The sequence below is a fragment of the Osmerus eperlanus genome, chromosome 16 (assembly GCF_963692335.1).
Source record: "Osmerus eperlanus chromosome 16, fOsmEpe2.1, whole genome shotgun sequence".
NCBI classification, from domain to species: Eukaryota; Metazoa; Chordata; class Actinopteri; order Osmeriformes; family Osmeridae; genus Osmerus; species Osmerus eperlanus.
In genome coordinates this window covers 8,541,621-8,567,064 of record NC_085033.1, presented here as the reverse complement: position 1 = coordinate 8,567,064, position 25,444 = coordinate 8,541,621, and the positions used below count along the sequence as shown (strand labels likewise).

The window sequence follows — 25,444 nt, the reverse complement described above, 5'->3', positions numbered from 1 at the left end:
ATTCCGCTCCCCAGATGACAATGGGAGCTATCTCCTTTTCAGCCTTCCTGGGGTATAAAAGAAATTCCAGAGATGTGTGTCCCTAGGCTACGACTAGCACACCAGGACATTTTCGTATTCCATCACTACCATGCATCAGCATGTATAGGAGACAGTGGAGTGTATAGGGTATATTTATGTCATGATGGCATGTAAAACATGTCCGCCTGTGTGTGTGGGGTTACTGGTCTGATGTGCCACACCCAGGTTTTGGTGAGCACTGGCATTCCATTTCCCTTTTTACCCCACAGCAGCTTGTAGTATACATAACTGTAACATTTCACGGGGCCTCGCCCTCTGTCATCACAGACAGGAATAGCATTGAATTACTACATGTTGTTACAGTGCCTCGCCTAATAAAGTCATGTATCTAAGCCTGCACATTAGTTCTAATCACCAAGAATAACTCCAGGCCTGTTAGGAACGTGGGAGCCGCTCTCTCCCGTCCCTACGACGACATATCATTGTTAGCCTCTCCATTAGACGTTAAGGTAAAATAATATGTATGGTACCTGTCGGTTCATGATCTCTCGCCGTGGTGCTACACTATAGTGCTGCTGCTGGGACCACCCGGCGCTCACCTGATTTACCCTTCACATTTCAATACCGCCATTCATCTCCTGTACATATCACATTAACGAACCGCCAGTTGTTCCTGAAAGCGGCTTAACAGGCATGATCAGCATGGGCGACATGACTTGTAAAGCTGGACTGGCTGCTGTAGACGCTGAGGCGAATGCCATTTGAAGCGCGTGTCCATTTATCACCGTTGTTATGAGCCTTCTCTTTGCTCCTCAGATCGTCTTTGAAGTGGTGACCTCAGGACAGCGCGGCTTGCTGGCCATCAAAGATGTCATCCTCCAGGGCCACCAGTGCAGTAAGTCCCGTCTCCTCCACTATAAAAGCCCATCATCAAGCGCTCCTTGTCCTCTCCCTGACAGCCTCCAAATATCAATATACTATATCTTTTTCAAGGAGCTCAAGCCAAACAACAGGGCTTTTCACAGTACTGTTACAGTGGATCTCAAATATCCCCGACCTACACACACCCTTACTCCCGGAATATAATTTATAGTGGTGGTAGTTGACACACATAAAGCCTGTCCGGAATATATGGCTGAAGTAGCTGTGTTAAATCTGTCCTTTGACGGAGAGAGAAGGATAGGGATTAAAAACAACGGGAGCTGCCTATGCCACATATGCCACAGCCGTGTTTCTGAATCCACATTTCCATTCCTCTCCCTCAAGAAGGAAACGCAAGCCTCTCTGATGTGTGTAAGCCACCAACACACTACTCACTCTGAATAGGATCAGCAGCTCTTCAAAGTGTCTCGCCAAACTAAATCACAGGTGTCTTTAGGGTTTTCGATACTGTCTCTTCTTGGTTCTCACGCGTGTCTCCTGAGCCTCTGAGTTGGGCACATGTGTGTGTTTCGAAGCTTAGTCAGTCACATGTTAGCTTCACAGCTATTCCCTAGATGTGTGCTAAAAGGTCTCATAATGGTATGGCTGCCATCTAATGCCATCTAATCCTGAATCAATACCTACAGGCTTTTCATCAATTGATTAGTACTTACTCCAGCTTTCATAATTGCATCAGGTAGCATTTGTTATATGCTAATATCCCCGTAACCATTCCAAACCAGTGGAATTCCTACAAATGTTATGTCAATGAGATAGATTGTATGGCGATTGGCTCAGAATATAAATGTGGAAAACTAGATCAATGAACACTTGCAACGTGATAGATGTTTAAATGTCCAAATGTGGCTGGATCAATACACTTGAGTGTTGAGTGGTTTTCTCTGTGTGATAAGCAGGGCGATCAGATGTGGTTCGTGGTGGAAGACAGCCAATTCATTTTCTATTTTTACGACCACATGGAATATGTTGCTCAAAGGTGTGATTATGACACTGGGTGGTCTGCCTCTGTACACCATTAAAAAAGATGTTAGTGATGAGAAAAATAGAACTGTCTCCTCTGGCATTGACGGGATTGACAGGTCAAAGTAATAAAAGAGGCTTACTTCAAAGGCATTTTATGAAATTAGAAGTATAACTGAAAGACTTGATGAAAATGATACAATTAGCTGTTTCAGTGTCTGTAGAGATTTGGTTGTGTTTCAAATCAAGGTTGGCCTTGTTGAATTGGCCTATTTTATATACATATAAATGGAAGACTAATCAAAAATGTGCTATATAAGTTAATTCACATGGATTTAGAATACATCCTATGTGATCTTCCTCATAATGAACATAAATAAAGAGAATTCTGAGCATTTGTAGTTTCCCATCAATTAATGAAAGGATGGCAGTCCATGGAAATTATAGAAATGACTGTGTGAAAGCAAAACTTTCTTAAGTAAAACAATTCTTCAAGATTTTTGCAAGTACAGTATTTGTTCCATGGGGCCATACTAATAGTGTTGTATTTGTGTTTGAATAGTGAACACTCCACACTTCCTGACCATAAAGGGTGTTGAGGTAAATGCTGGACAGACGGCCACGTTCCAGTGCACTGTCAACGGACGCAAGAGAGACAACTTCAACCTCTGGCTGCAGGTGACAGCACTACAGCCTACAGCACTACAGCCTACAGCACTACAGCCTACAGCACTACAGCACTACAGCCTACAGCACTACAGCCTACAGCACTACAGCCTACAGCACTACAGCCTACAGCACTACAGCACTACAGCCTACAGCACTACAGCCTACAGCACTACAGCCTACAGCACTACATCACTACAGCACTACATCACTACAGCCGACACCACTACAGCACTACAGCACTACATCACTACAGCACTACATCACTACAGCACTACAGCACTACAGCACTACATCACTACAGCCGACACCACTACAGCACTACAGCGCTACATCACTACAGCACTACATCACTACAGCACTACAGCACTACAGCACTACATCACTACAGCACTACAGCACTACAGCCTACAGCACTACAGCCTACAGCACTACAGCCTACAGCACTACAGCACTACAGCACTATAGCACTACATCACTACAGCACTACAGCACTACAGCACTACAGCCTACAGCACTACAGCCTACAGCACTACAGCACTACAGCACTACAGCCTACAGCACTACAGCCTACAGCACTACAGCCTACATCATCACTCATCCTCTAGTCTACTCCTCTAATCTATGATGGAGCTTAATCAACAGGAAGCAAACATGCATATGCGTATAATTTGACCACGCGAAGAATCCCCAATCAGTACAGCTTTTGTCTGAAACACAACAAATAGATTTTCTTCAACATAATCCTACTCTAATGAGCGACTTAGAAAGCCCATTTACTCGTAAAACCCTGCACCCGCAGTGCCTTCCTACCTGACATACATTCAGGGTTTCCAGATCACCGAGCTTTGTTCCTAACCCACATAAATGTAGGATACAGGACCTATGTGGAGAGCTTGAACTATATATACACTCCACGCTGTTTACCAAACCTCACAGCCACTTCATATTGACCTTGTTCGGTGCAGCGTAGGTACTGCATCTGGCAAACATCACCCCACTGGCCCTTGCTGCTAAGCACACTGTCACATATGTGATCAGTGGGAGCATGGCGCTGGGTAAAGGTCCTCTGCCAGGTACTCCATCATTTTAACATACACGTCCTCATTAGCACAGGAACTGGAAAACAAACATTAAGTGAAGTCCCCCGATGACAGTAATGAAGAAATATTTCTAATGAACAAATGTCCCCCATCTGCCTGCTGTGTGGGTGACAGCTGGGGAGTGCCCAGTGTGTGTGTGCGTGCGTACATGCGTGTGCGCGCGCGTGTGCGTTTGCGTGCTTGGACCTGTGTCGATGGTAAATGCACCGCTGCCTACCATCCACCAAAGGGAGTAAACACATTCTCACACACACACACACACACACACACACACACACACACACACACACACACACACACGAAACATCCACAGTCATCAAAACCCACAAGGTCAAGCCACTTTCCTAATTAAACCTCTCCATGTTCGAGTCTCACCAGTGTGTTTGTCTCGGCTCCAAACAGGGCATCGGTGGACGGGAGGCCCCAATGAAATCCACTAAACCTTGGAACAACAGACGCTTCATTGGCACTTTTGATGTGGAGAACACCACCAAGGGCGACTCAGGACGCTACCGCTGCATCGTCCATTCAGACAAAGGTGTTGGAGTGTCCAATTACGGAGAGCTAACCATAAAACGTAAGTAGAGACCCGGCGCATCTCACAATCAGCCCTTTTGGAACGATCAGGATGAGAAATAAATGGATATTATATTTTGGATTGACCTAAAACAATGTAAAGGGAAGGTAAACAGAAACCTAGAAATGAGCTGCAAGTTGTTTTTGTGAGAGAGAAACATCTCCTGAAAGGCGATGCCAATGATGCAAAACACAGGCTAGCTTTATGTGGATTTGTTACCTTGAGGACGTTGATATTTCCTGTAAAGCCTGCCCTTGACCGACCACAATTCCGCCTAAAAGAGCACAAAGGCGGGAGGCGCCAGGGTTTACAGTAACCTCACCGATATTACACTCCTGCAGTCATTTGATATGAATTTATGGAGTCGTCAGAAACTAAATCCTGCAAGGCCTCACTTTCCTATAGCCTATAGTCCGGTAATGGCCTTCTATATTTCTTCACCTCAATTTTCTCCCTCCGCTCTCAATTGAATTTACTGCCCTGTTTTTTTTTGTCTCCCAGCTTTATGTGATTGATAGGTTTAATCCCGGCTGTCCAGATCGAGGTCTGTCAATCACGGTAAAATGGCTGGGCTCAAGCACTCTGGCGCAGAGAGAGAGATAAAGTCTATGTGCCTCGGTGTATCAGTGGGCTTCAGTGGATTGTTCTCAGAGAATTTAGTGACATGTGGTAGACAGCAACAACAAACCCAAATGTATTTGCATAAACAGACAAACAGAACAAATCGTATGCAGCCAAACATACCCCCTCTGTGGCTGCTTCCAGAAAGGACTTTTGCCAAATATTCCATTTGACATGTCGTTAGAGATTTGTCACTGACGATAAATTTGTCAAGTGTATGTGTCATACAATTTCCATAGTCTTAAATACAATTTCCACTCTAGTTAAAGGCATATATCAGATATTTAGATTGTTCTGATCATCCGGTATTAAATTGTGTGGACACGTTTATGATCTCACAAGCCTTCGGTTGAGAGTCCATAAGACAATGACCTCAGCATAAGCCAACTTGTCACAGCCATTTTCAAGGCATTTTCCCGGTCATAAGTGTCAGACATAAAACGCCAGTATCTCATCTTATTGTACCAGTCATAAAACCAGTGCTTAACCTGCAGTAATGTCTTTGAATCATAAATCCTGCTTAAATGTGTGTTCACCATATCTGGAGCGGGTTTTTTGGAGGAGTGACTGTACAGTAATTCTGTAGATTATCTTCCCTCTCCAGTCCCAGCCCAGCTCTCGCTTGGCTCCTCATTACCATACACTGCTCCTCCTTCAACATGAGGAGAGTGAATGCTTGATTATCTGGGATAATCACTTCGGCTTTTTCATGCCAATGTTCCATCACATTTATCTGCCTGTGTGGAAGAGTGCTTGCTGTTTGGTTCCGTGGCGCTACACGCGTCTCCCCGACGCACAACCTCCCGGGCCCCCATCGATATGCCTCTCCGGCGGCGCGGTCAGTGCTTCTGAAATGACTATAATTACTCCCCGTCTGTGTGCTCTCTGGCTGTGCGTTGCCCTGGCTGGAATCACAGCAGAGCCTTGCAGTTAGCCGTCGACGCTGACACTCAGCTACAGTGTCGCGTGGCGTCAGTGTCTGGGCTAATGAGAAATGCCACCGTTATCGTCAAAACGAGTTTGTCATTTTTCTTTTCCCTCGTCCTCGCTCAAATCATTAGTGGATCAACTCTCAACAAATCCGGCCAATCGGGAGACCGGACGATGTCACGAGGACCTCTTCCATCTTACCTAGAAGCAGACTCAGTGGTTGTCTACAGACAACAAAGGGAGGTCTAGTAACAGACATGCCTTCTTATCACTGACGCCACAACAGGACGGTTTGTGGTCTGTGGGGCAGATGATGACGGGAGGTGAAGAGAATGAGGTGTCGATGTGTGTGTGTGTGTGTGTATTGGCAGGCAGACAGGTGCTGTGCTGGAGAAGGACACAGCTGTCCCCTGGCCGCCTGGCCGCCTGCTCCACATCGCAGCAACAGCTGCTTGCTGACCCTGGCGTATGCCGTTCCCTCTCAGCTGTGGACAGGCCCTCTCCTGCCAGCACTGGGGACCCTCCCTGACCAAAGTTGCCCCACTGTCCCAAAGCTGCCTCGCGAGGCTTAAACGGAAGTCATTAACATCTATTCATGTTTCAGAACCGTGCATGTTCATCAGTGGGAGACTGGGATAATAATACATGTCTTCTGGGTTTTTTGGATCATTTAGAATGGAGGAGCTAATTTTTACTTAAATATAAACACTAGATTTGTTGAAAATAAAGCATTGTTTTACTGGCAGTTCATCTTTTTAATTACCTTCAGTGATTGTTGTTTAATTAAGTCTGTGCATAAGTATAATAATAAGAAGATGACCTATATGTTCACTTAGAAGACATTATTTTCCTAAAGTGTCTTTTTGGCACTGCCTTATGCCAGATTGTTTCATTGCAGTAGTGTATGCTCTAACGTTGCTTGGTGCACGAGTAACACTACCATGAGAGTCCTGATCGATTGAATTCCTTTGTAGCTGCTGCTTGTTGCCTATGGTCATCCCTATCCCTAACAAAGTACCACTGAATCTGCTCCACTCAATAGAGATTACTCTAGCTCTCTTTTCAGAGGCCTTCTGCCCTAGCGTGCCACAGCTTGTTAATTTGTGACTGGAATCATGTGGGTCACTGTCTGGATTCCCTGCAGTGTCACAGAAGCCATTTTGTCTTGTCTTGACATCTGAGTGTGATGGCTGGTCCTTCATGCAATCTACTGATGAACCCCACTGAAGATGTTTTTTTTTATGGGCATATAGGTTTTGTTCTGTAGATATATATGTGGGATTACCTGTTGTTGTACTGTTCACACAGCAAAAGGTATGATGAATGTTAGTACTGTATTTTTGTTTAAATCTCTCAGGCTTCTAAAGCTGTCATTAAGATTTTATATTATCAACATTGTACAACGACACACAGGAACAAAAGCCTGCTTGAAAGCAACAATAAACGATTTTGCAGTGCCATTGTTGTTATTGCTAATATACTGGCATGCTTAATTAACAGGCAACTTTGATTTAAAACAATACCAGCTTTTCAACCCCATTGGTCCCTGAGGGATAACTACAGATAATCACAACAATGTCGATAGAGACACCTGCCACGCTGCCTTATGTCCCTGTCTGGATCTGAACATGCAACTGATGGGGTTCGTGCAGGTCAAGACCAAGACATAAGGATTAGCAGGTTCATACTAGGTGATGTTTGACTCATGGGTTGGACATTGGGATTAGGTGGTTTATGAAGTCTCTGTAGGGTCATGACGGTCCAGCCATCTGTTAGCCCAGCAACCAAGCCTCCTTTGGACTCCACAGCCTCTAATGCGGCCAGATATCTCTCCATGACAACTCCATGAAAACCAGCCAGGCGGCTAATGGCATTATTCTGTTACATGTGTGTGCTCATTAGAGTCATTCACTGAGGCCACTGGGACTTGTAACTATTGTAGTACGTGACAACAAAGGATACCTAAGCCATGTCTGAGGAGAAAGACAAAGGACTAGGGACACCAAATAAATGTCCGACAGTAAATAGTGAATCTGAGAACTGATCGATCTCCCTACCTACCTTACCTAACAAAAAGATGATGGCTGGCGTGTTGAATAAGCTGCTCTCAATTACCAGGCACTGTGAGAAAGTAGCTTTCCTCTGAAGTAAATCAATAGGTTTTTATTTTGAAAAGAAGCCAAAACTATAAAAATGCTCTAATGACTTTATTTGTACTTCGGTTAATGGTTGTCTTTCTTTCTGACTAAAGATGGCATGACATACACAGGGCCACTGTTGATGATTACACGTTCCAATTCAAACTAGTCAGGGCTGTTGCGTGAAGTTAATGTGTTGGGGTCTATGAGGCTCTGAAACATTTGCTTTATTAAACAGTATGAACACACCTTTTGTTTGCTCACATTTTTAGAACTGTTCTGATTGTGAACTCTGTCAAAGGAATCTTGTACTTGGAATACTAGAACCTACTTTCCTACAGTAAATTGTGGTTCCCATTTGGATATTGTTCTCAAGCCCTAAAAAAATCCCTCTTGTCCTTCCAGAACCCCCAGTGCCCATCGCCCCTCCCCAGCTGACGGCCGTGGGGGCCACCTACCTGTGGATCCAGCTCAATGCCAACTCCATCAACGGGGACGGCCCCATCACCAACCGTGAGGTGGAGTACCGCACTGTGTCCGGTACCATGTACGACCTGCAGCCCGTCGACAAGACAACCCACAAGATCGGCCACCTGGACCCCGACACAGAGTATGAGATCAGCGTTCTCCTGACCAGGCCCCTGGACGGAGGGACCGGCGCCCCCGGACCCCCCCTCAGGGCCAGGACCAAATGTGCTGGTGAGTCAGACCCTACACACTGTCCCACAAGGAGGGGCTGACACCGACGACTACCTTCTCTCAGTCCTGTGTTGGGCTGTGAGCTCACCCTCGTCAGATCATGCAGCGTCCATCTTTTGTTTCTGTGGATGGTAGATCATGTAAGCCACGGTCTGACTGAAAGATGGGGCCTCAGGCAGGAGCTGGGTTCAATCCCCCTGCAAGGTTTACTCAATCACTGCTGTCATTTTATTCTTTACTCAATGGCATCAGCAACCCCTTAATTGATCAGCAACAAAGATTGATTTCAAGTTTGAAACACTCCGGCACCTTGTATTTGGGTGCTGATATGGTTACTTGAATGCATGCATTAGGAACCCCTTATATGTACATAAACTCCATAAGAGCATAATTTGATACCAATTGCCCTTCTCACAACATTAACCAGCTAAGTTCCCGTATCTAACCACAACACCTCACAGAGCAAAAACAAAGCTACCGTCTCAGCGTTTCCACTCCTGATTCTATTTGGTGTCCAGAGGAGTGCTGATGGAAATGGGATTTCTCCCTCCTGGTAATCAAGGCCGTGACCCCCTGCTGGTGAAGGTCGTCTTCTTTCTCCTTTTGGGGTCCGGCTGATGGGGATGGATAGCTCAACCTGTTTAGCCTTCAGAGCAAGGCCTGGTGTCTGTGGGGGGTCCTGCCCCTGCTTACCCCCCCTCCCCCCCTCTCCCTTCCCCTGCCACCCCCCAGACAGGGAGATTGATGCCAGCGGCTCCTGAGGTGTGTTTGAGGAAGCAGCTCTTGATCTTGTCCAGCTCTCCTCTGCTGGTTCCCAGTGACAGGCTCGCCTCAGCAGAGCCTCTAATTGAACGGTTAGGGCTCACAGGGCACTGTGATACATCACTGTTGATATAGACAGGCCATAGACTCTCTCTGCCTGCAGCACTGCGCCGCTGCGCCACAGATGCTAATGGAAACCTGTGGGGCAGTTTGTGTTTAATAACTAGCAGCACGGCGCATGCTATTATTCCGAGGCTCTCGCTCGGTCACTTTGCAAATTGAGTAATTTTTTCTCATGACAAAGGATGCTTAATTCCATTCTTTTGTAAAACAGAAAATGTATAATGCAAGGACACAACCAATAATATTAAGATGCAACGAGAAGAAAAAGATACCCTTGTACAGTTTCTTTTCTTGCCAACTTCAAAAGACTCTGTTCGTCCAGTGCTTTTGTGATTGCTTTTGCATCCGTGTGTGAACCTCTAGTGCTTCCACAATGGTTTGAAATCTGAGGGACACTTTCCTAGTTCCTTTGTCCTTCAAAAAAAAAATTCTGTCCGTCCTTGTCGACTTTGTTGTCAACGAAATATTGTTCAGTTGGTTTTATTTTCAACTAAGTTCAACTGAAAACATAAGAGGGCAGCTGAAATCTCAACAGCATCCTGTTGATGTTGTAGCAGTGTGAAATTGTTGACTGCATCAGATGGGTTAATGTACTCCTTTAAAGTGTTCCGGTATGTTGGGAAAGCGGCTGTATTGTCAGTTGGGGACCCAGACCGTAGCAGGGGGCAGGGTATTCCAACAGCAGCAGTTGAAAGACAGTCTCACACAGAGAAGTCAATTTCTGTCCACTCTAGGTAGGCAGATATTAAAGAAGTTATCCCTTAAGTTCCAAGTTCGAGCTTCACTTGTTATTGGGGTAAGAGTAGGCGTGTCCTTATGACTGGGCACTTACGACATATTCATTTGTCTTCTGTCCGTGCTCCAATGCCGTTGAGTCATTTACAGTCGGAGACTGTGAATGAGGTGTATTTAGCATCTTTTGATCATGCCTGCCTTGATCTGTGTGAGGTGTGAGGTTTTAAGGCCTGCTTCGATCAGGGTCCTGATCTGAAACACACAGTCTTCAGTGGGCTTCTGCTCCAACCCCCCCCTCCTCCCCGTCCCGGCCCGTCCCCTGTGGACCGCTCTCCAAATGGGGTGTGCATGATGCCCACGCTGGGCCCACACACCTGCTCAGAGCGCTGGCCCTGCCAGCTCAGCTCCATGCCTCCTTCGATGAGCTGTCTCCATCTGTGCCCGCAGGCCACGTGGGAGTAGTCTCATCTGTTTGTTTTGGTTGCCGTTCTGTTGCTCTCTGTGTGCTACTAAACACGGGGATAACAGCGAGACCGCGCCGATCACGGACTGCCGTCGCTCGCAGGAACGCTCAACGTGAAGAGGGAGGACGAGCGGGAAATAAGGCTCAGATAGACAAGGTTGGTATTTGCATGTAGTCTGCTGGTGCTTTGATGGAGGACTTGTGCTTAACTGCAGGCCAGGAATGCTGTCTTTCCTGATATTAACAAGTGGAAGACAATTTGCCTTTTTTGGTCGGAAGTTTTGATTCCAAAACAGAGTTTAAAGAAGACCTTGCTTCGTGATATTTTTCGGTTCCGCAATAATTCACTTTGAAGTGAGAGATGTAAAAAATGTTGGGACACCGAACGGGTTTCCGGTTGCTGCAGCAAACACTACCGTTGTAGTTCCTACTCCAAGGCCTTCTTCTTATAGAGATTCCATAGATCTACCTCATCACCAAGGCTGAGCCCCAGCAGATCCATCTACCAGTGTCCACAAGGGAGGGAATTGGTTAGGTGGGCTTGACATTCTTTTTAATTAATGCCATTGTTGCCTTGAAGTATGAATGGAGAACCACTCTTCCACTCAATGCCAGATTACATTGCTCTGTCAACACTGATTGTTGCCAGTCATGTGACCTATAGGCTTTATATACTGTGTCTAGCAAGGTGAGTGAAAGCCCTTCGTTTAAGGCCTTCTGAATGTGTGTCCTTTTGTCAGCAAGAGAAAGCAAAAAAGATTGAGCTTGGTGTTCAAGGGGGAAGGTTATCAGAGCTTTAATTTTGTTGGGAGTGTGGAATAGAATGGTTCATTGTGTGTTTCTCAAGGACATGACTTCAAACAACAGATGTTGTGAGAGAGAGCCTGTGCATGTATTCTTTTTTTGCCTTATTATTATTTAGACCTCACCATCATTCTTTCCCTACAGACACAGAGGAATTCAAACTCTCTGAACAGATGTGCAAACAGTTTCCTCTTGTGACATCTGCATCTCATAGAAATCCCTTAAAAGCTGTCTGTGTTGGTTGAAAAACACCTCGCGAACAAGAATGTGCATTCTTGTTTTTGTAACGTCACATCCAAAACCCCGAGAGTAAGTCAAACAGCGGTGGTGGAGCAACGCCTGACAAGTTTTCCTTTTTAGACGACTATTAATTTTGGACAAAAACGCACTTCAAGGTCTTTAAATGTTGCCATTCTCCACCTTCAATTATTCATGGTCTATCTGGTGAGGTTTTTGTCACACAGATTTTTATTCAGCCTTTGCTGAATTATAGATGGCCCTTTCCTCTTTTGCCAGGCATCCAGGAAGTTCTCCACCAGTCTGCTTGTATAAGTGTGACAGCCTGAGAGGCAGAGCTACAGTACTTCATATATACTCAACTCACATGACTGTCACTGTAACCCGGCTCCCTGTCTGGGCCTCTCCTCTGTCAGTAGCACCTACAGGATAGTTTCTACGGTGCCCTGCCCTACATAGCTCCAAAAATCCATTGGCCATTTTACAAAGTCAAGCGCGTCACTTTGATTAACGCCTCTGGTAACGCCCTGGCTGAACTGAGCCAGGCTCGCTCAGGTTGTGTCGACAAATGACAACACTCCTTCGACCATCTGTAAAGTTGTAAAGATGAAGGATCGCCTCGGTAACCTCCCGCCTCCCAGGGCTCTTGTACAGATTGTGTCCCGTCAGTGAACGAGTGTGTGTCCCTCCTGTTATCCGGCCTAACCACTGGCTCTTCCCCAAAGAGCACAGGCGCTGCTTGCATGTGCGCTTGTGTGTGTGCGTGCGTGCGTGCATGCGTGTGTGTGTGTGTGTGTGTGGTGGGGAGTCTCTGCTGCCTCTCTGACCCCAATCACTACCGCAGCATATTGGTGGAAACAAAATGAAAGATCGATTTTCCTGGCCCCGCCTCCTCCCCTCCTCTCCCCGTCTTTCAGCTGTCCGTTGGTTCATCCTACTGCCACAGCTCTCCCTTCACCTCCAACCCAGTGAGACACACTTAGCGTTCCTCCAACCCCTCAGGAAGGCATTAATCATCTATTTTAGCAAAGATTTACTGGGGTATGAACCTTGTGACTTCCCTCCGATAGAAGTAGGGGCGTATCCACTGGCCATGAGAGATGATGAATCGAGTACATCATTAATTCAATAGAAATTAAGTAGACTAACGATCCTAACACTTGATCATATCTTTCCATCTGGAATCGCGTAGCCAGAACACGCATAACCGTGGACTCTTTGATGTCCGTAATGAATGGCTGGCTGAAGCCCGCTCATCTGAAGTCCTGTCGTGTACCGGCCTTACCAGAGCAGAGTGGGCTGTGTCCACTCTGGAGGTCTGAGCAGGTGTTGACTCCATCTCAGCACCCCCCCCCCCCCCTCAGCTCCAGGGGACTCATCAGACAAGGTGGCAGCCCAGCTCTCTGCTCACACTGTGGGCTCGATCCGACCGCTCTCCCGGCCTCCCTTCATCCTCACCCATCATGGCACTCTCATTCATCATTGTGCCCATAAAGAAGGACTTGATAGAGTGGAGGGGAGACCGCCGCCGTTCAATAAATCCCTCTGATTATCCAAGCCTCAAAGGGGTGTGTCTGTGTGTGTGTGTGTGTGTGTGTGTGTGCCTCTGTGTGTGTGTGTGTGTGCCTCTGTGTGTGTGTGTGTGTGTGTGGGGGGGGGGGGGGGGGTGGGTGTGCCGCGGACTCATATAGGCCCCTGTAGGTTGTAGCATCAGTTCTAATGTGTGTACACGTGTCAACCTCAAGGCCTTGCCCTCTTGTTTAACTTGTTGCATGATTATCATCTGACTGGAATGAGAACCCAGGCTGTACAGCCCCCCCGTTCCTGTCCTCCCTCCTCTCTTTCACCTTATCACTCTCACTCACTCACTCTCTCTCTCTCTCTCTCTCTCTCTCTCTCTCACTCTCTCTCTCTCTCTCTCTCCCTCTCCCCCTCTCTCTCCCCCTCCCTCTCCCCTCTTTATCTCTATCTCTAGAGGATTGCATAAAGGGGCACTCTAGGAGGGTGATGGAGGTTTGATTGTTGGTTATCAAAAGCTATCATTACAGGCTTGCCTCTGTGCGATATGAAAATTATTTCATGAGTGTAAAAACCATGTCATTACCTCAATGGCCTCACAGCTAGAGGCCAGAAGTAATAGAAAGAGGAAAACAAATGTGTCCCCAGCCCTTCCAGCATACAGAATGGGGTGAATAACACTGCCGTCGAGAGATAAATGACAGCGTCAGCGGGGCCAGCTGGCTGGGCTTGATCACTGGGACACTTTGCATGAAAAAGCCCTCAGAACCAAGATGGGCTGTATGTTATTGTCATGTTGTTGTACAAGTGCTGTCTCCGAGAAACACCCTCTCACACAGCCTGTCTGCGTGGAACAGAGGCTGACATTCTCAGCCTCCTGCAGGCGAGCCTCTGTGTACACGCTGTCTCATGAAGGGGAGGCATTGCTCTTCTCCTCCTCCTCCTCCTCCTCCTCCTCCTCCTCCTCCTCCTCTACCTGAGCGGTGCTTTGTCCTGATTGCATCTGCCCTGTGCTGCGCGTAGCGGAGGAGGCCCTAATAACATGACAGGGTTTCTAATCACTGGGGAAGTCCCTCCTGGCGGTGCAGGCTGTGCAGAGGGATGGAAGGGAAAGGCGAGCGCTGGGTTTCTCTGCTCCTCATCCACGTGGACCTGATAAGGATCCTGGCTTAGGGAGCAGAAACGCCATGTCACAAGCCCAGGGTGCACGTCGTCAAGGGGATTCTCCTTCCGTGCTTGCAGTTGTCGTGATGTGGAGGCTTCTAAAGCTGACACTTGAACCTGTGTGGTACCTGCATCTGCTAACATGTATACACACAGAAACACAGAGAGGGGGGGGGGGCTCATTCAGGGCTAATGCCCCCACTTCCACCTTCGCCCCCTCCCCCCACCACCCTCACCCCCTGAGGGTCTGGGAGCACCAGTTGGACTGCAACATGGGATTATTTGTAGCTTTTTTCATGTTCGGGGTAATCATGTTATCTATTTGCATGATAAAGGTTAGACGTGGAGCCCATTAGAATTAACAGGAGGCGATAATGTGCTGATAATTTAGAAAACATTATTTAAATGTCAAACCGTAATGATAAAAACCCACTAATAGTTCTATCGAAATGTCAAATTCAAATTATTCAATTAGACTGGCAAGAGTGGGGCAGGTGATAATTTGCCTGATGCTCGGAATACCAATCTGGCTCTCAATTGTGCCCATACAGTGTGCCCTGGCACACCATCGAACCCAGTAATAACCTGCTTTGCGGGAGGGATCCTTTCATATCCACCATTACAACTCTGATGCCACAAAAATGTTCAGCATACTGTGAGGATATTAGTGTCATACTGCCAGTATTTTCATCCGAGAAAAGCCTTCAGTGCTTGATAGCTCGCAGTAAAATATATGGATTTCTGGAGATAGCTGAAGATAGTGTTATTTCTTGTTATGATTTGTGCTTGTGCTTAGAAGGTTGAGCCTCTTACTGCTTGGTCAATAAAACCAAGTGAGAAGTCACACTAGGATGGAGTCTTACGTTCTGCTCATCAGCTGTCATTCACTAGTCCATGTCTCCATTTCCAAAATGGTGGGGTGTCCTCCCTCTCCGCCCTCAAGGATTAAAGGGGAAATTGAGTTTTTCAATATGACCCCTTCATTTCAGATTAAGGGAGGGGGGAGGTTTTTTTACCCTTGAAAGTCAACCTTCAGCCTCCCCACCACCACCACTACCACCAGTCCCCCACCTCCCCCACCACTCCCAACCTTGCGCCAACCTCCCAGGATGAGGTACCTCGTTGTTGATGCAAAACAGACGATGACATTGTTGTGAGTCACAGACAGTGAGTTGTGCTTGGGCACCTGCCACGGATCCTCACGCTTTATTGACAGCTGGTGATGAGACGACAGGGAGCCAGTAATTCCACATAATACGGACAGTTTCTAAATCAACCCCAGAAAGTAGTCCAGTCATTAAGGGCTTCTCAGTGGTCTATAGCACCAAATTGCTGGACGTGACACGCACAGAATCCAATATAGAGTACGTGTATGCATTATTTACAAAAAATACTGTACAGAATTAATGATAGAATGATACATCCATAAAAAAATATACCACATTTGTGTAATTCAGCTGTCTAAAATGGTACCCTATCACTTTTGTTATAGTTGGCAATGAGAATGTTTATTGTTTGGCTTTTTAGTCTTATGCGCCACTTATTTAATACTGGAACAATACCGTTCCTAAAACAATACCATTTCATCTCTGCTCTGCAGCAGTGTGGTTGTATTCAGGCATCTCCCTATTGGCCCAGTCTGGAGTACAGTGGACATTATCTCTGGCCTCCCTATAAAATGCTAGTGTGACATTCTCCATGAGCGCTCCAGAAATGAGACTTTCTCCAAGCCGCTCGCTCACAACGGCCTGAAATTCACACCTTAGTGCATTTGTCACTTTGAGAGCATGTGGTCTAATTTGATTTCTGTGCCTGGCCACCCTGCAATTCTCCGTGCTTTAGTGTAACCGCTGCTTACCGAGTGCGGCCAGCAGATAGTTCCGCAAATAGAAGGGTTTCAACTTCTATTTTCTGGATGGCTTTCCCACAAGGTACTGACTTAAAGGGGCCTATTTCCATTTCGTTTTCTTGGATTGTTTGTCTGCCTATGTGTTATGTTAATAACAGAGAGCCCTTTGAAAGAATTTGTTACATCACAATGAGTTGTTTGTGGGGTGGAATTGGCTTTCTCATCAGGACGTGTCCAAATGTATCTGTTTACCTCGCCGAGTGATTTCAGTTGAAGGCAGCAGATGTGTTGGAGTGTAGGTGATGTGGAGATTGCCTCGAGATTGTACAGTATAAAACGTCACAGTCGAAGAACCTTGGGCCAGGATAGCTACTCACCATTAGAATATGCGTAGCACACCTTATTCTTTTCAAAGACACATTTGAATTCCAAACACATGTACTGTGTAACATTGTTGGAGGTCGCCCGTTGTAGGAAAATCAATATATTCTCAAACAGGTGAGTTTGGAACAATATACAAACAACCTTCCCAAGGATGACACATGCAACTTTATTGAAATAATTTTTGAAATCATTAAAGTATTTCGTGCCATTATTGCCGTTCACAAAACAGTTATATACATAAGTTTGCAGGTTATAAATTATTGCTCACCAAAACACACTTCAAAACGTATAGTTCAGACAGCCCCAGTCTACACCAGTCACCTCCAGTCTTCCTTCAGTCTCTGTCCAGTTCCTCCCCCAGTGTGCCCCTGTGTGTCCCCAGTCTCCCCTCGTCCCCTCCTGCACCTCCAGAATGTTAAACATAGCGACCGCCGCTGCCTCCGAATTTCTGTATCTCCTGGGGAACGGGGGGAAATTGAGCTCTGGCTGTTCCTAATAGGTGGTAAAGTGTTAAGTTCCAGAGAAATGGACTGCGAATTTAACCTGGAATGGAAATTGATCCCATTACCTCGTGGCTCCGGCTGCTCTCCTCCCGTAGGAGCAAGGGAGAGAGGGCCAGAGAGAGGGCGAGAGAGAGCGAGAGAGACAGAGGCCGAGAGACAGAGGCGGCCGAGAGAGAGGGGGCGAGGAGGCAGGGAGAGACGGAGCGTATGTGATTAGAGGTGATAGGATGGCAGTGGGGGTTGTGGCCTGCCTGGACAGACAGGAAGCTTGACTGTGTATCAGGGTGGAGCTGATAGCTGCCCGGGACCGACTGGGATGGGAAAGGAAGGGAGGAGGAATGGAAAGGAAAAGGGGGAAGCATAGAAAGACATGCTCTGAAAGGATGACATGCCTCCCACTGTGACAGCTGCACCAGCAGGGCTGGGACGACGGGGGTTGTGATTGTGGTGCCTGCAACGGTGACAGGCCGCTGGCTGCTTCTCTGTCAAACTGGCCCTTTGAAAAACGGACTTATCACCCTACAGCATTGGCCACAACAAAGGGTTTCAGTCCAATCCATTGTCGAATAGATTCCCCTTTCGATTCCACCACATGGCCGGCCCTAAAGAGGAGACAGATGATCGATGGTGATTGTCCCGGGGTCTCCTCACGCTGCCCCCCTGTCCTCCCCACAGAGCCCATGCACGGCCCCAGGAAGCTGGAGGTGGTGGACATCCAGTCCAAGCAGGTGACGGTGCGCTGGGAGCCGCTGGGCTACAACGTGACGCGCTGCCACAGCTACAACCTGACGGCGCAGTACCGCTCCAGGGTGGGCGGCAAGGAGGAGACCCACGAGGAGACGTGCTACGCCACCCAGGGCCGGGATCCCCAGCACACCATCCTCAACCTGACCCCCTACACCAACCTCAGCGTCAAACTGGTGCTGCGCAACCAGGAGGGGGTCAAGGAGAGCCAGGAGATCGAGGTGCAAACCGACGAGGACGGTGAGCTGGATCAAGTACTTGTGGTCATGACGACGTGTTGATAACATGTTTATAACAGGTCATTAGTATGGAATAAAGTAAGGCATTGTTGTCATTGTCATTGTCAGCCAAGATGGTACTAAGCTTTCCATTGTTATCGAAGAGAAGATGACTAGAAGAGAACGGATGCAGCTATTTTCTTGCGTTTCCCTCCTTTCTTCAAAGATCAAATGGGAACTAGTGTGCCTCTACAGACTTAGGAAATGAACCGGCATAACTCTCAAGGAACCCTGTGCCAAATAACAAGAAGGTTTTACTGTCGAAAAAAAGAGTGTTGCCATGTCAACCTCAGATAGGTTTGTAAGAAATCATGAAAGGGGCGCCTGTGTGTTCGCTATCAGACTTGTACGGGGGATAGAGTGTGTTTAGGCTCCCTGTGGAATTTAGGAACAGACTCAGTGTAGCTGTAACTTGTCTGTTCCCAGAGATAGCTCCCTATGACAACAGAAAACACCAACTCATTCCGTTTCTTTTAAGGAGTAGAAGCAATTCACATCGGGGTGAAAGGTCCAGACCTCTTTGGCAGCCTCTAAGAACATGTAAACAGTGTGGAGAGATTGACATGCCCGATATTTCCCCGGGGGGGGGGGGGGTGCAACTTTCTTCCACAGGTCTAAGCTCAGCGGGGCCAGTTCCAGTTTGGTTTGGTGAAGATTTGTATACTCTATGTGAAAATGCTGTTCCTTCTCTCTGTCCAAAAGCAACCTATCAGTATGCTGTGTCTGGATTAAAATAGATGGACTCCAATGTTATAGTAATAAGAGTTTGAGAGGATCATTTGAGCCTGTGAAAGGCCCTTTGACCACTCACCGTGTGGTGTCACCTGTGGGCCGATGCTTTATGTGTGCGTCTGATATCTTTCTGCTTGTTTGTCCATCAGTGCCTGGGGCAGTTCCTCTGGAGTCGATCCAGGGCAGCGCCTATGAGGAGAAGATCATCCTGAAGTGGAGAGAACCAGCTCAGACGTACGGTGTCATCACTCAGTACGAGGTGAGCGTGGCTGGCATGAGATCGTTTTAGACAGTTCAAAACAATGTCACACTGTAAAATACAGCTTGCAGCGGGACGGAACTCTTACCTGACTTTGTTAAGCTCACCAGCCCTAACGGATCAGAAACACTGTACGGAATCCTCCTATCACAGTGAGAGAAGATTTGCTTCACATACATGTTCAGTACAGTCTTCTACCATTCCCCATGCAGCTGTTGACATAACAGCCTCCATAGCGTGATGTACATTCATCTCCACAAGCGTTAGGTGGAAGTCATCCTCCAACCTTTCCCCAGCTATCGATTCTCCATTGTTTATTTTTGCTGTTGTCCCCATTTGCTCATGCTTGGCATTTTGACTGGGTTAGCATTCATCCACAGAGCTGTTTGGGTCATGAGGAGGCAGAGATTGAATGGTCGGGGTAATACAATCAGGCACAGCAGCATAGGTCGCTCTGTCTGCAGACGCTCTATCTGTGGAGCAATGGTACTAGAAATAATGAGATATTATCTCTTCAGCTCCAGAACATCTCAATCATAGCTGGAAAGACCTTAACAACAGTTGATGTCAACAATACTATCAGACACATATTTATATAGAGATGAAGACGCTGCAACCTGCCCATTCACACACTCCAGCCTTCACCTCCCTCTCTCTTTGTGGAGCTACAGTACAGTAACACTACCGTTTCCCCATGCATGCAGCTAACAGTGCAGGGAAACGGTGGACATTTGAAAAGCAGACCAACACCGTATAGATATTCTTTACCACAGTTGAATTTACTATCTGAAAATCGAAGGTCGAATTTAATACTATTCACATCCCCTGGACTGAATCCGTACTAATGCAGGTCAAGAAAATGCAGCAAGTTGACCTCGGTGTGTGCGTCTTACTCCTCTGCAGTCTGTGCTTAGCAGACACCTAGTCCTGCTCTGTATCTACCTTGTCAGTGTTCTCATGATGTCGGTTCCTTAAAGTCAGGAAATGTCTTTGATTTGACACTATCAAAGGGCTCAAAGTGAGATTCTTCTGACAGGCTGGAATATCAAAAAGACACCTCATCTCCTTTTCCGAGCGACCAAGTGGTACTGTATGGATTTGGCATGGGCAATTCCCCCTCGCTACCAGGTCTAGACTGCCTCTATCCCGCTCAGACAGGACCATACTGCCTCTATCCCGCTCAGACAGGTCCAGACTGCCTCTATCCCGGTAAGACAGGACCAGACTGCCTCTATCCCGCTCAGACAGGTCCAGACTGCCTCTATCCCACTCAGACAGGACCAGACTGCCTCTATCCCGCTCAGACAGGTCCAGACTGCCACTATCCCGCTCAGACAGGACCAGACTGCCTCTATCCCGCTCAGACAGGACCAAACTGCCTCTATCCCGCTCAGACAGAACCAGACTGCCTCTATCCCACTCAGACAGGACAATTTTTACAACAAAGATAAAGGGAACAATGAGCCCCTAAAAATCCATCTAAACACGGTGTGTCCCAAATATCACAAAGAGCTCATTGGACAGTTCAAAAACGAACCAATAATAAGAGCCTTTATCTGAACAATTAATCACAGTTTTTCCCCATCAGTTGAATTGTAATACCCCCAAAATTGTCCAAATGCCCAGTGTTGACGAGCCATTTGTAATTCCCTCTCCCTGGAATGTATGATATAGTATTTGGCATTGCAGAGTCATTTCTTAGACAAAGAAGAAAGGAAAAAGCCTCTAGCCATTTCAAACTTGATGGACAGAAATTATGCAGCACTCCAAACTCCCTTTGTGTTCTTTAATTGGAATTATAATGGGAGCTTTGTGTTATGAGCAGAGGCATTTTCTTAAATGGGCTTCACAGATATTTAAAATGAGTATTAAGAAAAACACTCACCTTAATGCTTCACTCTAGAGCTGCTAGGTATATTCATGAAGGATGAATACATTAACCGTTTTCATCAGCAACATCCAGTACAAAATGTGTGATGTGTATGTGATGAAAGATAAGCACTGTTGTCCATTCAGCAGATCTCATACCTGGTTACTATACCTGGTGTAACTGTATTTTTACAGAGCCATCACATTCAATGTCGGAGAATTTCCCTCAAAACCAGCTAAAAAGATAATCTCATAGAGCATATTGCTGTGATTGTTTGTCAGCTGACAAAGGCCTTAGGAGTAGGGTGGTATCACCAAAGCCCTTTCCCCAGAAGCTAGTAATGATTAGCTAGTGCTGCATAGATCTCCACAGTTACAGTTTGTTTAGTAACACTGTGTTGTTGTTGGAAATTTTTTGTTTGAATTTTTTTTGAAAGTTTTTTATTTTGTATTTTAAAATTGGACAAAAGCTCGTAACTTTTTGTAAATGAGCCAAACACTCTCGGGCGGTTGCCGAGCAACTTGCTGAGTAGAGGCAGGACATTGCATCTTGGGCCTTGATGTTTGTCAGATATTAAAAAGATAGGATGAACCAAGGATAGGAGATTCAGCATTTTACCAATTATTTAAGAAAAATAAAAATGTATTACATTATTAAAAACTCAGTTTCTAAATTGTGCATGAATAATGTATAAAGTATATACTGTATATGCTCTGCCCGGTTAGAGGTTTCGTTAGGCACTCCCAGTCATCCATCAAGTTAAGGGAAGTAGTCCGACATGTTTGAAAAGTGTTTGGGTACTGGAGCGGATACTATTCATGAGACGAGCTCCCATTGCAGACGACGTGCTTGTTATCTAATGTCAGCTGTGATTGACACATCCCTTTCTCAGATCTCCTACAAGGCGGTGAGCTCCTTTGACCCGGAGATGGACCTGTCCAACCAGAGTGGAAAGGTGCTGAAGTTAGGCAATGAAACGACCCACATGTTCACGGGCCTCTACCCCGGCTCCACATACTCCTTCACCCTGCGAGCCAGCACAGCCAAGGGCTACGGCCTGCCCATCATCACCCAGTTCACCACCAAGATCTCAGGTCAGCACTGGGACACTCGACCGGCAGTCTGCCAGGGCTGGAAACTGTCACTAGTGTCATTCGTATTATAGCTAAGTGGTTTGATTTAGCTTGCCATCGCGAGAGGCTCAATAACATGGCCTTTCTGTTGAACGGTGGAAGCGTCTAATGTGTCGTATGTCTTGGTTGACGTGTGTTTTCAGCTCCCTCCATGCCAGCCTACGACCTGGAGACCTCCCTCAACCAGACTGACAGTACAGTGACTGTCCTGCTCAAGCCTGCCCAGAGCAGAGGAGCGCCAGTCAGGTGGGCTTGGACACACACACATGCGCACACACGCGAATGCACACACTCGCGCGTACACACAATGAGGAATATTTAAATGGATTCTCTGGAAAGGCTAAAGCAAACAGTGATCACAGAATGTGTCATCGTCAGTGCATTGCACACAAAGCATCAACATGTAAGCAGTGGGATTTCAGTGGGCTACCTTATTTTACATTTAGTCATTTAGCAGACGCTCTTATCCAGAGCGACTTACAGTAAGTACAGGGACATTCCCCCCGAGGCAAGTAGGGTGAAGTGCCTTGCCCAAGGACACAACATCAGTTGGCACGGCTGGGAATCGAACTGGCAACCGTAAGATTACTAGCCCGACTCCCTCACCGCTCAGCCATCTGACTCCCACCTTATATATCTCATTTTCACAAACTTTATTTGTTTGTTTGATTTTGATCCTGCGTAGGAAGACTTTGCCTTTGAAGGAGACTACAAAGCCTTATACTTCCTTTAACATGTCTTTGTTGTACTGGGTTTCTCACCCCAAGCCACCAGGCTGCTGGGAAACACTGGAATTCTCCCTGCTGGACCTTTCCATTCGTTAGTCAGTATTACAGTTGCTAGGTTGTGGCTCAGCTTTAAACTGTTTTTCAGTTCAGAGCCAACTGCCCATCTGAAGGAAAACCCAATCGGTCATTTTGTACCTTCCTGGCTTGATGTGTGCATTGGCCGTGTCATGCGGTTGCAGTAATGTATTGCCTGTACACATCGCCCACAAGACTTTAACACAGGACTGCATGAAGATGAGAATGAGAAAGACAGACAGAGAGTCTCCATGTGTGCCCTCATTTGAGGGTGAATAAATGCTGCTGCTTGGTGTTAAACTGGATTGTACATTTTATCAGCTCATCTGAGCCCTTTAAAGATTACAGCTAGACGTGTTTTAGTCAGGCTTGTCAACTCGTGTTTACAGTGTGTGTAGCTGCCCAGTTCAATGCCTGTGGGAAAAAAACTAAGATGCCTGAACAGAAAAGACAGGCCGATCTGTTTTTAATCTTCTTGCAGGTACAATTCCAAAGGCCTTATTCAGCCTGCCATTCTTTCAGAGGGCTAATTACAAAGCGCTAATTATAATTAACACAGCAGCATGATTCAGAGCTTCCATTAATTAGCATGCTGAGTTACTCTTTTGTTTACCGTTAGAAGGCCTGCTCACCCCACTAGAGATGAAAGACTCAAATTTGTCTTTTGAGATATGAACTTGAGTTTGGGGCCCACTTCATCCTCTTTGCATTAGCTAAAGCATAATTGTACTCTAATTTCTTACAACATAAGTCCTGCATATGAATATTGTAATCTAATTTGTTTTACATGGATACAATCATATCAATAGTGCAATTTCATGGTGTTTGCTGTTAGAGAGATAATTTGTGTTTTGATATAGAAAGTTGATATTTTGAGGGACAAATTAAAGAGTCTTAAAAGAGACTTGAAAGCATGCAAAGAATATTAATACTCTAATTGTTAATAAGGTACAATTAATGTTTACTCACTATTGCTTATGGTGAAAGTAATTTATTGAACCATCAATTGATACCACCATAGAAACTCTGTAAACAGTTTACAAACGTTCCAGTTCTGTCAACTCTCTTTTGACGACAAGGCAAGAAAGGCCCCTTCATCTGTGCAGCCGATGTCCAGGAAATATGAATTTATAAAGAAACGGATAAAAGTGAAAGATAGCAAAGAGGGGGAGTCAGGATGCTGGAGCCAGACAGATAACTACTGGCTGCTGAAGGGGTTTCCTCTACCTCAGGTGACACAGGGGAGCTTTAAAAGATTCAGATGACTGGGAAGCAGCTTGTATTCACAAAATATTGAACAATATTGTTTTTTTTTTTTACTTATGTGTATTTACTTTATCTATTAAATACATAAACAGTCATTTCAGTGTGACATCGTAGCATCAGGTTGCATGGCTGGGTGACGTTTCCTAGGGCTGATGTAAAATTAGTTTTAAAGTCCCCTATATTTGACAGGAGAGTGGAGCGAGCAAGCGAGCAGCACACCACAGCAGTGTGAGGCATGATTTGATAACGCAATCTTCCACACTGATTGGATATGGGAGGTAGTATAGCTCCAGACGTTTGAATTTTAAATAGCAGATGTTTTGCTGTGATAGAGGAAGGGTTGGAAGCAAGGAACATCAAACGATGGCATCAGTTCATAAAAACCCAAGACATGTTGGACCACATGTCAGGTTTGCTTCAATGTACTGTAGTGGAGTTAAATCTGAGATACTGTATATCTCCTCCAACGTTGTCAGACATATTTAATATATTTGTGTAATTACTAATCTTTATAAAAAAAAAAAATCCCAAGTTGGATTTGAAGACTAATCTCAACATCCGTAACTCGGAACAATTTTTACCAGAGGGGACGCTGTTCCTTTAAGAGGATTAGAGATCTGTCTATCAGTCATTTTGTGTTAAACTAATGTTTGAAATGGCCCCTCATCGGGGCCAGAAGACGCCTCCTCACTGCAGAGCATCCAAATAAATGTTTACATGCCTCGCTGGAATGAAAATGATTTGTGATGCTTGCCACGCTCCTCCATCGCACCCTGTTCCCCTCTCTTCCGTCACCTTTGCCTTGAGCTAGAACCAGAGCTCACACACGTACAGAGAGAGAGCGCTCCCACTTGCATACACATTCTTTTACGACCTCATTCACACCTTTTTCAAGTGAAAGTAAGTGGAGTTTCCACAGCAATTTCTGCCCTGTAGCATCACATTATCTTTTCCCAGCTATAGCCTTGAATCAGTTAACTGATTTTCTACAGTACTAAAATAGGCCCTAATTTTCTTTGATCCTGGCATCACAGGCACTAATGGCAGGGTATAAACGCAGCACGCAATGCAGTTTACAATTTAGTTGCGAGTGTAATCTATGGCCCCCACTAATTTGTTTGCTTGAATGCTTTATGGACACAGGGGATAGATAAAGCATT

At 46.1% G+C, this 25,444-nt stretch overlaps 1 protein-coding gene across 3 annotated transcripts in view; it reads left to right on the top strand.

The window, feature by feature from the left end:
* LOC134036407 (receptor-type tyrosine-protein phosphatase mu-like) overlaps window positions 1–25,444 on the top strand; it is a 102,023-nt gene that overhangs the window by 34,275 nt on the left and 42,304 nt on the right. For all 3 annotated transcript variants that reach the window (XM_062481346.1, XM_062481345.1, XM_062481344.1), the window contains exons 4-11: window positions 838–916; window positions 2,486–2,601; window positions 4,095–4,269; window positions 8,364–8,657; window positions 17,875–18,183; window positions 19,103–19,212; window positions 21,975–22,176; window positions 22,359–22,461. In XM_062481346.1, coding sequence (XP_062337330.1) covers window positions 838–916; window positions 2,486–2,601; window positions 4,095–4,269; window positions 8,364–8,657; window positions 17,875–18,183; window positions 19,103–19,212; window positions 21,975–22,176; window positions 22,359–22,461 — 1,388 coding nt within the window. The remainder of the gene's footprint in view (window positions 1–837; window positions 917–2,485; window positions 2,602–4,094; window positions 4,270–8,363; window positions 8,658–17,874; window positions 18,184–19,102; window positions 19,213–21,974; window positions 22,177–22,358; window positions 22,462–25,444) is intronic.